This window comes from Pteropus alecto, unplaced genomic scaffold (assembly GCF_000325575.1).
Source record: "Pteropus alecto unplaced genomic scaffold, ASM32557v1 scaffold5, whole genome shotgun sequence".
Lineage (NCBI taxonomy): Eukaryota > Metazoa > Chordata > Mammalia > Chiroptera > Pteropodidae > Pteropus > Pteropus alecto.
In genome coordinates, this window is record NW_006441953.1 from 9964921 (window position 1) to 9982500 (window position 17580).

The 17580-nt window shown below is 39.7% G+C and overlaps 1 protein-coding gene across 4 annotated transcripts in view; it reads right to left on the reverse strand.

Moving 5' to 3' along the window:
• The window catches only part of TBC1D1 (TBC1 domain family member 1), a 203471-nt gene that overhangs the window by 102797 nt on the left and 83094 nt on the right, over positions 1-17580 (reverse strand). For all 4 annotated transcript variants that reach the window (XM_006918936.3, XM_025051767.1, XM_006918937.3 and 1 more), the window contains 2 exons: positions 3414-3932; positions 1753-1842 (listed from right to left, as the gene is read on the reverse strand). In XM_006918936.3, the coding sequence (XP_006918998.1) occupies positions 1753-1842; positions 3414-3932 (609 nt within the window). The remainder of the gene's footprint in view (positions 1-1752; positions 1843-3413; positions 3933-17580) is intronic.

The window sequence follows — 17580 nt, forward strand, 5'->3', positions numbered from 1 at the left end:
AAGAGGTAAGGACAGTTGAATTGTATCCAAAAGAGGCACCATTCCCAGAGAGGCAACTGAAGAGTTACACAGCACCCTTTGGAAGAGCACTACAAACTTACTATTTTTTCTGGATATTTTAATATCTAAAAATACCTTCCAAAAGATGATTAACACTGTTCTTCTAAAATGTTACTCTGATTATCCCCATATTAAGAAAAGATCTGAAGACCAAAGTTTTTAATGCTCATGTTAGTACTAAAAGGAAGTGGAAAAAAAGCTAACACAGAAAAAATGAGAACTTTTCTTAGGTATTAAAAAACAAACTACTTAGAAAATCAAAAGCAGACCAGAGATTTAATGAAGAAACACAATTGTACACAAATACACACACTCAATGCATGTACACATGGCAAACACACGCACAGAGACACAAAGGTTATAAGTAAAGATTTAAAACATATGTGAACTTCTAAAGTAACAAACAGGTAAATATTGAAGTAAACTGGTATGAAGACTGAATCAAAAATTATACTCATATAGAGAAGCTTAGAAACATAAGCTATTAAGGCCAGGGCTCCAACATAGTTTCCTAAGAGCTCTTTTTAATCAATGTTAATATCTAAACTTGTTTTGAAAGTATCAGCAAAGAGGCACTTTAATACAGATAAGACATTGTCTATAAATATTAATGTGTCAGTATCTCCTGAGAGTATCAGCATGCAAAGATATGAGTGCTGATAGCTTGAAGTTCGGGTGATCATAAAACTATCACGTGAAAAAGCAAACATTTAACATTAACATTCTAATAGAAATAACAGCCATTCATGATAAAAATTCTGTGGATAATCTCACTTTCATATTGAACAGTTTCCAATAAATGGGCAATCACTGACATAATCTGGCATGTCAACTGATGTTCTCCAATAGCATATTAAGTATACGCTAGGGGTTACTTACTTCTCAGGGGAATATGATTTGGAAAAACTTTTCCTTTGTAAATGGTTCCCTAGTCAATCTATTAAGAATCATTATTTTCACATTTTGAAAAAAAAATTCCCTTTTGAATCCTAAAGTAGATCATATTATAAAACAATGAGATTTTCATCATCTTATGAATTATGAGAAAATGGAAGTGAGGAAATGAGAAGAGTTTAAAAAAATAACAATAACTTTGTGATCTCATATTTGTTAGGAAGATCCTGAGTAACACTGGCACAGTTGCATTATAACTGACAGATTCTCCAAAATCTTTCTATGAAACACACCCAGTAGATTATCAAGAAAGAACTCAAGTAAGAGAATATTCTGCGTAAAACATCCTCTATCTATTGTATATTAAGGAAGAAGAAAAAATGATGATTAGTACCCAAACCAAGTTATAAATTTTTGTACAGGAGAAATAACTATTCAAAATATGTGGTGCGTGTATGTATGAACGTATATATAAAACATGCACACAGACATACACATATATACCTAGAAATCATGACTGGGGAACATTACCACCAATAATTGGAAAAAAAAAAAAAGAGAGAGAAGTATATCTATTTTCTCCAGTAGGTTATTGTTGCTAAGAACAAAATTCTTAATTCCAACATTATATGTATATGTTGCCTTAATATACTAAAGCAAAGCAGAAAGAAATGCAAGAACACAAATCAAGGACTTAGCATACATCTTGTGACCTTTAGCACTTCTGTTGAATGAAAGAATTAAAAGAATTCATTAAAAAGTCAACTGCAATTGAGCAAATAATCCATCTCCACTTACCTGAGAGCAAAAGGATATCTCCTTGAAATTTTTCTCCAATGCTATTTTTTTGGTGTCAGGACTGATGAGGTAAACTTCAGATTGACCAATCTTAAAAGACAAACAAACAGAGAAACCAGTTTTTCATAAAAGTTAAATTCAAATTTATCACACAAACTTTTTCATTTCATGACCTATGAAAATAAAGAATAAAAGAGGCAAGCTCCTATAAAATTCCAACTATCTCACTGTAGAAAATCACTTCAAAGGTTATAATTTATCCTATGGATTTCAGGGAACCAAGACAACTTAGTGCATTCCCCTACATAAGACAGTAGTCTCCTTTGAGGTGAGAGGACCAAATATCCAAAAGTTAGCAACAAAGTCCCAGATCCCATATCTCCTCTCTGTAAGGTAACGAGTTTTCTACATAAGCAAATCTTCCACGAAGCAGAAGTTTCTCTTTTAAAACTTTCAAAACACTTTCTAATGATTATTTTTTACTGAAAAGGCTTTTTAATAAAATGTTTGTTAAAAATTACCTACCATTTGTGGAGTATATACTGTGTGTTAGGCATTCTCATACTACTAACCTGGCTTTTTAAAGTTAGGTTAGCAAAAATTAACATTTAGTCTTACTGACCTGGGTCAGCACAACAGACCTGCCCCCTGCCGTCTGTGCTCCATCCCTCCCCCAGCGCCTTCTCACCTGCTGCTCCCTATATCCCGAAACTCTTCTAGTTGGTCACACTGAAACCTCTGCTCAGTGAAAATCACTTCCGCAAAGGTGCTCTCACAGCACTCGCTGCTTCTACTTTGCAGCCTTTATCACAATTGCAATAAAGCAATTATTTGTACAATCAGTTGTGGTCTCTCTTACATGGAATCTAAATTCCATGTAGGCAGAGACCACATGTCTTATTCACTATTATATTTCTAAGATGCTGCAAGAGACGCTGTACACAGCAGCCACACAATAAATACTCGAAAATAGATGCACTGAGTAGCTTTCCCAATGTCACCAAGACAGATTTTTACAAATACAGGCCAAGGATTAAAGCACAAGTCAGAGTACCAATGTAGCAGTGTTTTAGAATACTAGGTTGATGATGAAAAGAGAAAGAAATCAGCCCTTTTCACGCTGACTATGTCGATCTTAAACCTGCATACATCCAGTAGCATCAACCTAAGCAGTTGGTTGAACTGATAGTTCCCTTTGGATATAAATTTCAAATATCATATTATCCCCAAATCCAATTATCCTGATTAACAAAGGGTAAATGTTTTATAAATCAATAAAAATGGTAAAGAGGGAGTATTTTCCAAAAATTTTTGTTGAAATATATTACTTTAAAAAAAAAATCCCTTTTGGGGTCTCTTTTACACATATTAACTGTGTTCCTTCCATATTGAAAAGGTAGCTTTACAATCGTAGGAGAAGGCGATCAATATTATACAAGGCTATAAAATGGATTCTCTTTATGTTCTCCCTTGCTGATTTTAAAGGCTTATAACTAAAGTAAGATTTTATCATGAGAAAAGAATTATTCAGTATAAAAATAGATGGATTCACGTATAAATCCAAAAGCAATGTACTAAGACATCTTCACTCAATAAAGCAGATTTTCTTTTGAACGCGTATCTCAGACTGGGGTCGAGCATGAGGCTTGATGATAGTTTACCGTGAAGAGCATAGTTCGATTTTCCTCAATATCTGTTGGCTGCACAATATTGTGTCCACTAATGAGGTGGTTCTCAATGTCGTTTTCATCAAAAGAGCTGAAGAAACTACTACTTCGAAGGCCTCCATCTTGAAATTCCTTCTTATAGGCCAAAGAGCGCAGCCCGGGCTGCGAGGAGGATTTGCGCATTGGCCTGCGGCCCTGCTCCCAGTTCCCTGCCGGCTGGAGCACAGATCGGAACTTGTCGGGGAAGGAAAACCCCGCCGCGGGGCTGGGGGTCTCAGAATTCTGGGAGACCATATCGAATTCAGCTTTGCGGCTGCAACTGAAGTGATTGAACTTCTCGATGCACTCGTCGATCAGGGCTGGCGGGGCCTTCTTGTGCGCCACCGTCACCCGGCCGCAGAAGAGCACCTCGAACTTCTTGGCGAATGTGTCGTCGAACTCCGACGGGCAGTGGAGCTCCTCCTGGCGGGCAATTTTCCCGGCCTGACGGATGGAGCTGATGATCTCAGGCACCTGTGGAGAGAGGAAGGTGCGTTACTTGGGATGCGCAGTAGCTGCTCCCACGCCCGCACACAAGGCGTGAAGACCCAATGGCCCGATGCTGCGCGCTCATCCGCTCGGCTGTGCGGTCCATCGCATGGTACCTGAAGGAAGACACTCCAAGGAATCCGGGGCCATGAATGCCGCCCATGAGAGGGAAATGCACGACGTTCACAGAGAGAAGGGGAACAAGGGCTATGCTGGAGGATTCACATGCCCACAACACCCCACAAGGTTAAGCCAACTGGCCCACGGACCCACAGCCCAATGTGGTAAGCTTCCGACTCAAACCCAGGCTCCAAGGCCAAAGGTCCTCTCTGGAGAAGCCGTCACCTCCCCAAGAGGTTTGTCTCCAATGTGATTCACCAAAACACTAGGCAGATATTCTAGATTTCACAGCAGTGTACCGTGGAAAGTCTTCCACAATAAATGGCTGGGATGAGTATGACAAGTGAAGACTGAAATAATCTTATAAAACATTTCTTTGGATCACATTATTTTCTTCAATGATAACTGAAAATTTATTACTGAGCCCTGTATTTCCTAACAGTTGAACAGTATCGACTGCAGAGCTAGGAGGTTTTAATCAAGGAGTAAGCAACCATGACAGTATCATTATCACAGCAGCACACTGGGGCTTCTCCCCACAGAGACTCTAAAACCTTTGGGTTCAGTGTAAAGTCATGATCAAGAGAATGAACAAAATGCTCTTGTGTGCTATCGTCATCCCAAATGCTCTCATCATGAGTTTCTGACAAGATCTTCAAAGCAGCAAGGAGACAGAAAGATGACTGCAACACAGTGAATGGCATCTGTGTGATCATCTGGATGATGTCCCACCACAGCACTAAAACAAGACAGGAATGGATCCAATCTTCATAAGCAAGGACCTAGTCACTTATGACCTAACACCCAAACCAATTTTTGTCCTTTTTTCTATGTAAGAAAATTCAATTTAAGACCCAATAATCATCTACTCAATGACTTTCTAACATTATAGTGTGTGTGGGGCGGGGGGGGACCCTTTTTAACTCAGGTTAAAGATCAATATATACAGTAAAGGGAGGTGGTTTTAATAGAATTTAAAAGTCTGCTTATATTCTACGTTCATGACATAATCCCCAAAGATTCAATGACTCAAGAGATTTTACTCTCTGTGATTTCACGTCAAGCACATCTTAAAGACAATCTCTCTGCCATAAAGGTATTTTTTGAAATAAAAAGTCAAAATATCTTTAGGGATATTTTATATTTTAAAAACTGACTGCTGAAACATAAGACCTAAATGATACTAAATAAGCTGAAATGTCAACACACATCCAGCATCTAGCTACAATATTTGCTTGTGTGATAACACTCCTCTACTGCCAAATAATTACACGTCATATGGAGGCCTCAAAATTGTTCTTCAATATGAAAGAAGACAGGACAAAGAGAAGAAAGAGGCAGGAAGTCTAGGTTTTATTTACAACTTTCCCAACGAGTCACTATAGGACCTTGGCCAAAAAAAAAAAAAAAAAAAAGTCGTTTCTCTTTGAAAAACATGCTCTGATTTTTCTGGTAAAAGTTGTTTCTGGAAGATAGAGAATAATGATGTTTTTCAAAGAAAAATTACCATTTTATACAAATAAAGAATTTTGTCACTTTTCTAAGCAAACGCATGAAATTATTTTATCAGGAGTCACGTGAATCTTCCCATTACCCTCATTCTGAACAGAAAATTCAAAGCTTACACAGTCTTTTGAGGCTTGCTAAGTAACTGACATTTCTGTATGCTGGGTCATCCACTGTATCTGAAGTGAGTAATGGTGTCTTTCATTACATATCAAAGGGGAGAGAAAGTGTGTGAAGTCACATGAATTTACGGTGGCTCAGTAATAAATGGCACAGACACAGTAAGACACAAAGTAGAGAACTTTATTATTCCCTTGCTTCACAGGGTCAGAAGAGGCTAAAGAGCACACTGTACTTTTGTCAGGGTTGAGCGATGGTAGTTTTTCCAACCACCGATCTCTCCTACACTTTCATAAGAATCTTAAAATGATATGCTTTAGTCAAAGATCAGCACCTCTCTCTCCTTGCTCTGGTAAGTTATGTGTAAAATGGGTATAAAGGAGATAATTGAGGTTAAAGAAAAATCACTGGGGACCTAACCAGAAGACTATAACAAGTTGAGAATATTTGAAGGCATACTGCCATTGTTTAAACAATAAATTGTAAACAGTTAAAAATCAAATGTTGTTTAAACGTTACTATAAATGGTTCAACTATAAAGGACTATTTAAGTAAAAAGTGGGCTCCATGGTGTTTAAAGGTGTAAATTTTTACTGATAGTTTAGTTCCCTTTACCAGACAGACCTGGGACACTGTTTTCCGAAAAAAAAAAAATGAGGGCATAATGTCCACTTGTGAGGAAACCCTTAATTCTCCATTCTTTATAATTCTGTCCTGGACTCACCTGCACTGTTGCTACTTAAGAGAATTGGGTCCCTTCATTTATTTCCAAACATTTTTTTCCTTGTATAACTAGATGCCAGGAGGTAGGAATTCAGTGGTGAGATGAATGCGAGGCAGCCTTGCCTGGGAAGGGAATGAAGTATTGAGTAATTGACAGAAGGTCTGCTGGGGGCCTGAACTAAGAACGAAGCACTGAAGATCGAGAGAAAGAATGAAAGAAAGATTCTGGAAGACAGAATCCAAAGGACTGGTGATTACCTGGAAGGGGGAAGTGAGGGTATTGAAAACTGTATGTTACTTGCAGAGCTCTGGCTTAGATTTCTTGGTAGATGACTGTGCTATTGGCCCAAGTCGGGAATAGAGAAGGAGATATTACAATGAATTCTGCTTTTGTACATGTTGGGTCAGACCAGGAGGACTTGAAAGTAGTGGTCAGCTGGACAAATGGGTCTGGAGTCCAAGACAGAAGACTTAGATTGGGATGTTAACAGCTCATAACACAGGAGGTGACTGATGCCTTGGGAACAGAAAAAAGGAAAGTAAAAGAAGGGGAAAAAGATAGGACCTTAGGATACACCACTATTTCAGGTGTAAAGAAACAGGAATCGCAGGCAAAGAAGGAAGAAGGAAGGCAGGTAAGGATGCTGTCAGAGGTGCCCGGGCAAGCAAGCGCTCCCTCTTCCAGAAAGGAAGAAGAGCAACTGAGAATAGGCGGACACGGGTCTGCTGGAGTTGGCAGCTTAGAGAGATACATAAAAAATAAAGGGGGGGGTGCCAATATTGATCCCCCAAAAGAAGCAAACTAAATTGAAAAATGTCTCAAGGTGAAACTTTAGTCTATGAGAACATGTTTTTCAAGTTACAATATTTATGAATATGCAGACCCTTTTAGGGCAAAAACTTATTCCCACTGATAAGATCTGAGGACATTTAACATAAATCTTTTTTTAGTTTAGTCACAGCAATAATAACTACGTCATTTCTGATTGCAGATAAGCAGAAAAAGTAAATCAAAATTAGTTGAAGTAAAAACTGAAATTTCTGATTGCAGATAAGCAAAATAAATCAAAATTAGTTGAAGTAAAAACGAATGCTTTTCTTCTGAAAAGCATTTTACTAAATTCTATAAAGGTTTGAGGTTTAGTTTTATTTCCTTTTACAATGGAAATCACAACAAAAATGTTAATTAAAATGATTCACCAATAACAAGAAACAGCCCTGTTTAGACATAAATATTTACTAAACTGCTCTTCTGCCAACCTATTTGAGTTTCTACTAAAGCTTGATTTTAAAGTAAATCTGCACTAATTTCACAATCAAAACAAGATTTTTTCAAATTCACGTAGTAACAAATGCACAGTATGATGTTTCCTCAGCAGGCTGAAGTGAATATTGTTTTTATTAAGTAGCCAGAAAATAATACTCTAAGATAATCAAAAGTTGTTCATTTCTGAAAATAAAATCCTTATTTAAACATTCGGATTAATTTTCTTTTTGAGGATTTAGGGATTTTGAAGGATTATAAACATACTGCAAGTGTAATTTTATTCATAAGAATTTAGGAAAGAGTTCTTGAAACAATATTTAGAATGAAAAGTCATTTGACATTTTTTTCTGCCAACTAGTAACAAATAAATATTAAATGACTCTAAAGAAGCCTGTATTTGTATTTAAAATTCTAGCATTTTTTTTTCCTGGTATTGAACATTAAAATATGGCACGTCAAACTGTGCTTTGTTAACTTGGATGAAATGTTTTCTAGCTGCAAGGGGTTAAAACAAGCATTTCAAAGAGAAAATAATTATTCAGCACAATTATTTTCCAGAAGGAACAGATGTGCATTTTGTTTTTGTTGGTCATGAGTGGTTACTTGTATTTCTTGGCCATAAACAAGGTAAATAGGGGATGAAAAATAAATTAAAGCAAGTATTTCCTCACTTTTTCTTACTTGCCTTGGATTTCATATAAAACACTTAAGAAAATATCTTATTAGTCTCCCTACTTAAATTATTTAAAGAAAATAAAACACATGTCTGACACTATCTAGACAAGACATGTAAATGAGTATGACTATTATCTGACATTTCAGTCAGCTGGAGGGGATGAGATTTAACATAACGGTGTAAATCTCATTCAATAAGACGTGATTCCTTCTCATCTTATGAGGCTCACAGTGTAGGAAGTAAAAGAGACACATCTAAATATGTGATTTCCAGTATAATGTGAGAGATGCTAGAATACAACATGAGCAAGGCACCGAATGCGTACGAGAGATGGCCAATCCTGAGTAGAGAGGTCTGTCCTGTCTGCCTGCTATGGCTCCTCACAGTGAACTCATGTCTCAACTCCTGCTTTGCGCTTAGCCAAAAGGTCAGATTAATATGTTACACCTTCCCAAAAGAGAGATCAGATGTGCTCATTAGCTGGCTGAGGAAGCGTCTGGCACATAAAAAATGTTAATAGCTGCTAGGTCCTAACACAGGGCCACACACCCTCAATTCATCATTATCTTTTATCATATATCAAACAGTAGTGGTATTCAGCTTCCCTAGTTCTGAAATGGCAAACTGGATAAACTCTTAGCTTTCGAACTGCATGGAAAGAGTCTATGCAAACGCCAAAGCCAGGGTCATACTCCAAAATAACTGTTTGAAAGGTTACTACAACCTTCTGATTAAACCAACATGTTTCTACCAATGTAAAACAATGAGACTAAAATCTAATGTAAGAAGTGATTTAATAGCTAAAAGAGCTAACAAAAAGAGGGTGACAAAACGTAAGAAAGGAACAAGAAAGAAGTGGGAGAAGATACCACTGTAAGATAATGAAGGTATTTTGTAAGTTTTCTAAAGCAATTTTTAAAAGTCAAAACGTTTTAGTTGGTTAGCATATATATTGACAGAAATCATAGAATAAATCATGGAATGTTCAACCTAGGAACGTAAGTCCTCAAGTCCAACACTCTTCATTTAGTGTATTGATTAGCAACTCAAATGTGGCTGCACATTAGAATTGCCAGTATTTAAAAAAAAAAAAACAACAATGTCTGGCCCCATCCTGGTGTAGATGGAGCAGCTGATTTGGAGGCAGGGCCCTGGCACCTGCAACTTTCAGATGCCTCCTGGTTCTAATGAGTAGAATCCCAGATTGATCGTCTGTCCTTTGTCATGTCCAAGGTAAGGAATTCCGCCTCCTTACCCTGTCCCCACATCACCACACCCTAAAACGATGTGATTATTTGTGGCCTAGGCGAGCTGTGTGCTCTAACGGCACTGACCCTGGGCGACTGCACAGACCAGGCTTGCAGCTGAGATGAACAAACTAGTGAAGACAAAAATACAGGCTCGCCACACAAATATGTGATGAATTGTTTATGCCATTTAAGGACAAAATTTGATTTGCAAATAAATTCACTGCATTTCAGAAGTCTCAGCTAATTAAATGCATAAGAGCAAATGCCTTTTAAGAAATGTTATTCTACAATTTTGATCAAAGTTTACTTTAAAATCCTCTCTCAAAGATTAAGAAACACAAATATAATGAATTAGCAATTAATCATAGCAATCACCCAATATTAGTTATGCATGTTACGAAACCTTTGAAAAGGGACACTGGGTCCCTTTTCTACAAGGCAGGCAACTAAAAACATGTAAATGTGCTAGGAGAAACCATTAAACAAAGCACTGGTTCCTTCTCCAGGACACATGCCACAATCAGTTTTTATAAATGATGTCCTTTTAGATTCTGTCACTAAGGGAGAGATCATCAATAAAGGAATATTTGATTACATAGTATATAAACAAAACAGTAAAATCAGCTAGTTTGGGGCACCAAAACTATTTTGCTTCTACCTAATATCATCCAGGACCAAATATATTAAACTTATGAAAATTTATTTTCAAGGTAATGAGTTGCCCATGTGTTGTATTTTCATATCCAAATCAATAATCTTACACAAAACACATAGCGGAGACTACGAACCTTCTAGGTGACACATACACAAGTCTTTTTCACCTGTTCTCATTTATGCCTCAAAAAGAGAAGTCCTTGAGAATCTCAGAGCAGTTAAAACCCTAGTGGAGGAACCAGCAATTCCAGCCCAAGGCATCGCAGCAGAGACGTGTCTTGGCTCACCAACAGCTGTGTACAGGACAATCATAGCATTTCCAACAGTCAAAAACTAGAAACAACCCACTGTCCATCAACAGAACTGAAAAATATGTGGCATATTCACATAACCAAAAACATGAAGAATGAGAATAAACAAGCTATCTTATATGCAAAAACATGGATAAAAACTCAAACATCATGATGAATAAAAACAGGTATAAGAATCATATGACATAATTTTATTTTTGCAAAATTTCAAAGACAGACAAAACTAAACGATGACAATAGGAGGCAGGCTAGTGATTATTCCTGGAGGATGACTGACTGGGAGAAGGTCTGTGGGGGTTCTGGACTGTTCTGTTTCTTAATCTGGGCACTGCCTATACAAGATTATTGAAACCGTGAAGTCCCTGAGTATATGTAGCTTACGTATAATTCTGTTTATGTTACACAGTAATGAAAATTTTACAAGAGAATAATATTTTCATAGGCATGATCTAATCTGATGGTGGTGAGTCTAGCGAAGTTACCCAGCTAACACATCCTCTTTCCACCACACCGAGGCTTCACTCTCAACTGAAAAAGGCCTCCCAGCCCCATGGCAGTCTGTGGGTTTCCTGCTTTGGTTTGGGAGTTTTTTGTTCTCTTTTGTTTTGGTCTTACATGGACTCCATCCCCCTTTCCTGCAAAAATATATAGTACCTTGCCCCATTCCCTTTCCAATGGATAGGTGGGACCCATAGGCCCAGCCGCAGGTCATGAGTGGAATGGCGACCCTGGACTAAGCCAACCAGCATATTCCATTAGTCTGCCCCACCATGTGATCAGCTCAAGGTTGGGCACACACCTAACCCAGACCAAGAACGGCTAGGCCTAGGTGTTTCATAGAATCGGTAGGAAAAAGGAAACTTGCTATTGCTTTAGACCAGTGATTCTCAACCAAGGACAAATCTGCCACTCACTTCCCGCCTGCCCTCCCCCTATCTCCCCCCCAGACTGAAGACAGTTTTGGTTGTTACTACTGGAGGATGACAGAGGCTACTGGCACCTAGTGAGTGGAGGCCAAGGATGCTGCTGCACATTACAATGCACAGGGCAGGCTACACTGCAAAGAACCATCAGGACCAAATGTCAGGAATGGCAAGATTGCTTGCTTTTGGATGTAAGACTTCTAAGGATATAAGCCTGGAATTGTAGATACCATCACACGTAAATACATGTCAGAGAAAGACAGGGCTGGGGAAGGGGAGGAATGGAAGAGAGAGGGTGAGAGTGATGGTATTGATACAGTTTAGGACCTAGATCCAGCGAGGCCTGAAGCCAGTGAACTGGGATGCTTGTGCCATTAAATCTCCTTTTTGATTATGCCAAGTTACACTGGGTGTCTGTCATGTGCAACTAAGAGTCATGTTCATGCTCGAGCTGTGTATAACACCTTCTGCCAAATTCCCCGGGCAATAAAAGAATAAAGCACACATGGATCTTCTCCTTCAAGGAAGCTACAGAGAGAATAAACAAGTACACAAATGACTAAGCAAAGTGGAATGCCAACACTGCGGGAGTAGAAGTGCTAAGGAGGTTAAGAAAACAGAGAAATACAAACTCAGTATGGAGTACATTTTAAATAAATTACTACGAGCAAACAGGATGATTCAAATATTTACCAAACTCTGTCCTTCTTAGAATAAAACCTGCCACCAACGACCCCAGGGAGTCCAAACTGACTCGATTTTTTTCCCCTACAAAAAAAGTAATATATAAAATTTTAGATCATATCAAAAAAATGTTCAGAAAGGGCCAAAGTGGAATTCATGTTTGAATGACTTATTTTGAATGACATTATTCCCAGGCCCCCTCTTCTCTATGCTATGTAGAATGAGAAAGGACTGTAATCACAAAAAACACAAAGGGACTAAGCAACGAGACCACAAAATATGGGTTACTTGAAAAGTATCTACACACTACATCACAAACAGGTATAAATGTGCCACGCAAAGATGACTGTGAAAGGTAATGTCTTCCCCTTGCACCAGGGCCCTCGTCTGCAGTTGGCCTGGTGCCAGTCCTCGGTGAGTGGGGCCGCAGGAGTGTCACTCGGCCCTGCCCTCTCTCCAGATTCACATCCCTCCTTTGCTTACCTGTAAGCAGAATCCACCTCAATGGAAAACACAGCAAAGGAATTTTCTAGATTTCAGCCAGTTCTCTAAGGTCAGGCCCTTGTTTCTTAGGTAAAAGATAAGGCTTTCCTCCCCGAAAGGAAGTGAATGGGAAAAAGGGAGAGCTCCCGGAGCCAAGTGCAGGGCTCTGAGCCACAGCCACATGAAAGAGAGGCGTCCCCATGGAGGCTGTGCTGTGTCTCAGAACCCAGGCAACTCAATGAGGGGCTGGGGACAGCACCACGCAGGCCGGACATAAACACAGGAGGGGACACGCTCACGACCTATGCCACAGTCTAGTCCTTTGAGTCAAATCAGAACCTTGCTTCCCAGTATAATGTGTAACTAGCCCCAGACCACACCTTACAGTCTCACTCTATGTACTTAAAACACTCTGAATGGGATCCATTTATCAGAATTGAGGCAGCTACTGGAAAATGTAGGCTTTGCTCTCAAATCCTTCCCCTCTCTATCCTTTTGCTTTTAGAGGAAAATGTGGCATATGTTTTTTTCTTCTGGGACACCTCCCTGGTACATACACTGTTCCCCCAGACCCTGGGGCTCGGCTCCCACTCGGCTCCAGCCGAGGTGCCTCTAGGCTCAGCTAAAAGGTCAATCGTTTTGTGACCATGACCCTTTGAGGGCAGGTTGCTACAGAGCAAAAGGGATGGAAAAGAGGAACACCGCGCACCCTGCCTCTGACTCCCTTCCAGGAGCTGAAGTCAGGCCCTCCCCTGGGGCTCCAGCAAGGAGCAAGCTGGGCTGTGGCACCTTGCCTTGGCGTGAAAGGGCCAACCTCAAGAACCAAGGAAAAGCAAGTTCTAATTGTTTCACCGCTTCTCAAAAATCCAGCCTCCTTTTAAAACACAGCAGCAGACTGTATTCGTTAGTCACCTTTTATTTCCAATAATAAGCTTAATATACAACCCTGTAAAAGAAAAGTATAGAAATATATAAAGTCACCCATAATCCCAAGTCTAGAAATATCCACAGTTAACAGTTTGGTTTCTCTTACATGTGGTTCTTTGTGTATACTAAATGGTAATTTCCTTTACAAAAAAATGGGATCACAGAGCCCTGTGACTTACTTTTGTCATCATGGGCATATCGCATTATCTGCCAACCCATACAGAACCATCCTCATTCCCTTCTGAAAACCAACCACGGCATCAATTTCATTCATTGCAAACACTGTACAAAATGGGAATTACCAAAAAAAGAAAAAAAAATTTAACCTATTCAGGATCCAGTTCCAATCTACCTTACGCTAGTTATTATGAACTCTACTCAATAATAAACCATTTCAGCAAATGTATGTGATGAGCATCTCAACCTTCACATAAACTACCTGGACCCCTAGTTGCATTTCAGAGAATGTAAGGTGTTTGTGTGCATGTTTGGGGAAGGGAGAGGTGGGTAGGAGAAATTATGAGAATGAACCCAGTATTGCTTACTAGATCAGAGAGAAACATTCCATTAAGAGGGAGAAAGGGGACCTGGGAGCAGAAATTGAAAGAGAATAACCTTTAAAAAGATGGAGAAAAACTCTTCCCTGCTTCTGGTCACAACTATTAGGAGAAAGTCAGCCCTAATCCTGCCCCAGCTTAAGCCATGAATCTATCTACCAAGCTGACAGATCCTACAGGGATATTCTGTAACTGGAATGTTGAAATAAACTCCAAACTCTGCAGCTTCATGTGCAAGCCTGAACAAGTCACACAATCTCTTAGAACCTCAACATCCTCTTCTGTCAAAATGGGATATTACCAGCTACCTTTAGGCTGTTTTGAGGATAAAATTAAACAATGAATGTGAAAGGTGTTAGCATAAAGCCTAGCATATATTAGCTCCCAATAAATGCTAGCCATTACCTTCACGTTTGCAAAGTAGGAAAAGGTCAACTCTCTGTTAAAGTAATAGCACTTGAGAGGCCCAAGCAACCTGGAGTCTGAGGCCCCAGGTGGACAGCAAGAAAAGCCCAGGAGCACTGAGACATCAGTCACGTGAGCAAAGATGCCACGTTGGAAGTGAATCATCTACACCTCCCTGCACCACGTAAAGCCAGGCAGACAAACTGCCTAGCAGAGCCCTTCCCAAATCCTTACCCACAGTATCACATGCAAAATAAATGGTTCTATTAAGCTACTAAAAAAATAAATAAAAATAAAGTAACAGTACTTAAAAACAATAAGCTTGCTATTATTCCAAGTGCCTTTCACTACCGAAATGCTCATAAATGACAAAAATTTATTCTGTATCAGCCAGCAGCTGATAATGCCAATCCCATTTAAAAATGACATTTCCAAACATCCTGTAGACAATAGAACACTCCCCCACCTCGCCCCACCCTCAACTTTCCAGCAATCTCAAATATATAAGAGTAGGAGCACCTTGATTAAAATGGAGCTGAGCGGAATGTTCTCTTCCCCTTCCTTCTGCCAGCCCTGGACATTCAGAAGGACCCACAGAACGGTGTGGAAACCACTACCTCACAAACAACACAGGCCTGTGAGTGGCGAGCAGGTTTTATGGCACATTCAGGACAGCCGTATAAACTTGGGAGCACAAAACACCCAAATGCTTGACTGCCAGCTCCCAGAGGGGAGAATTATCTTTTATTTTGCACAGTAATGTAGCCCAACGCGCATAGGACAGTGCCTGGCACACAGCAAGTACAATTAAATTTGCTCATTGTATGAAGGATTGCGATTTATAATAAAAATTTGGTGACTTTGAGATTTTTAAGTGATAAGAAAGAAACACCTCAAGTAGACTTCAGAAGAGAACCATGATGAATCTATAATATCCCCCAACACAATGCCTGCGCATAGTATCCACGCGACAAATATTTGCAGAAGGAACAAATGCTGTAAAAATAGTAAACCAGAAACACTGGGGCTAAATCCCTTTGGATTACAAAATTTTCCTAGACAGCTGAAGGCTGACCCCCTTAAGTGCCTAAGCTATTTTTATTTTAAACATTTTGGGATGTGAATCGTTTCATCTATTTTTTCAAAGGCCGTAGAGAATGTAGTTTAACCCTTTCTTCTGTGTGATGAGCGTATATTACACCATGATCAAAAGAGCTATTGAGACTGTGCTAAGCTGTGTGCTGCTGTGGGTTGGGGCAACAGGCAAAATCGCATGGGGTTAGCAGGCGTCTTAGGTGAGAGTGGTATCTCAGCTTTTAATTACATACCCACATTCCTGCAGGTCTTCCCTAAGCAAATGTTGGCATGCTCTCTCTCAAACGCAGATTCCTGAACTCTTTGCGTCACATACCCATCTGACAGCATGGTGAAGCCTAGGGACCCTTCTCGGAATAAGGTTTTTAAATGCATAAAATAGAACACAAAGAAACACAAAAGAACTTAATTACACTAAAAGAGAATTATCCAAATAATTATGATACAGTACTATATATTTATTACAATATTTAACAAGATCTAGAGGAAAGTCAAATAACTACTGCAATCCAAAGTTATGATGAGCATACACAGTATTTTTAGAAATGTGTAACAATTATAATGCAATATGAAAAATAACTGATTTATTGATGTCACCATCGCGGGAGCTGCTAATGATTCGGGTTTGATGGCTATACTCATAATTGAAAGACATGTTAATTTCAGTTAGAAGCTAGTAAAAATGAAGATGTAAAATTTTTCACCATTCAAGTTTATGGCCTTCTGTTGTCATACAGGTCACAGCACTGAGTCTGTCTCCAACATCACACTTGGGGCTGGGGATGGGACATTGTATGATTCGTTTCTGTGGACCCTGCAGGCCTATGTCAGAGTGTTTACTAAACACACATACTTTAATATGTGAGATGCACATAAACAGCAGTTTTGTTTCTCTACTTTAAAGTGTAAAGCAGATAATGTAATACTAATTCACCTCAATTTAAGTATATTTACTTGAAAATACACCAAAGTACTGCAGGTAAATTCAACGGGTTATAAGGAAAGAAACAAACAAAATGGCTTTATTTTCTAACCTTACCTAATATCAGGTAGAGAAAGTGTGACACCAGTATTTCTTATATACACACCCTGTCGGGGGGAAAAGCTAAACTTCTGACACCTTCACTTGAATCTAGTTAATATAGTATCTCAGGCACTAACACCACTTATTGAAGCCAACTACGTGCCTGACACGTGTTCTATACGGATCATCTCACTGAATCCTCACACCAGCCCTGTCAGGAGAACATTATTTGCACTTGATGTTTCCATCTGGATCCATGCTGGGCATTGGGGCTATAATGAATGTGGCACCACCTGGAGATGGAGGAGGCCACGGGAGCGATAGGAGCCTCAGCTCACCAGGTGAACAGAGGCAAGGCATCTACTTTTGGGGGTGGGCAGGACCAGAGGAGTCACAGAACCCTGCCTGACGAGGGGAGCCCAGGGCTGAGCCTTTAAGGAGTAGAGGCGGTCAACAGAGATGAGGAGGGAGGCACACTCCAAGCCCAGCACACAGCCTGCCCCAGGTCTCCAGCAAACCCTGAGACCGAGTGAGACAGGTGAAGCTGGGCCCGTTACACTTCCAACAGAGCAGTCACATACAGGACGGGTTTGCTGGACAAGAGGATGCTGGGTGGAAATGGTTAGTCACCTGCCTTCAACCCCAAACAGACGATCATTCAGTCCCTAGAGGCAGGCGCCTTGTCACCCCAATGCCTGGTGCTACTCTTCACACTCTGACTGCAGAAATAAATGAAGGAACAAATGAACAACTGAGGAGGAAGAGATGACGACCACAACTAAGACAAGTAAGTAAGACAAATGGAGACAAGAGGATAAAATGAAGAACTTTTCAGAAGGTAAAACTGGCAAGAATAGGTAACTGAATGGATGTAAAAGCTGAGTGGTTAGATGATAGAACCACTCGCT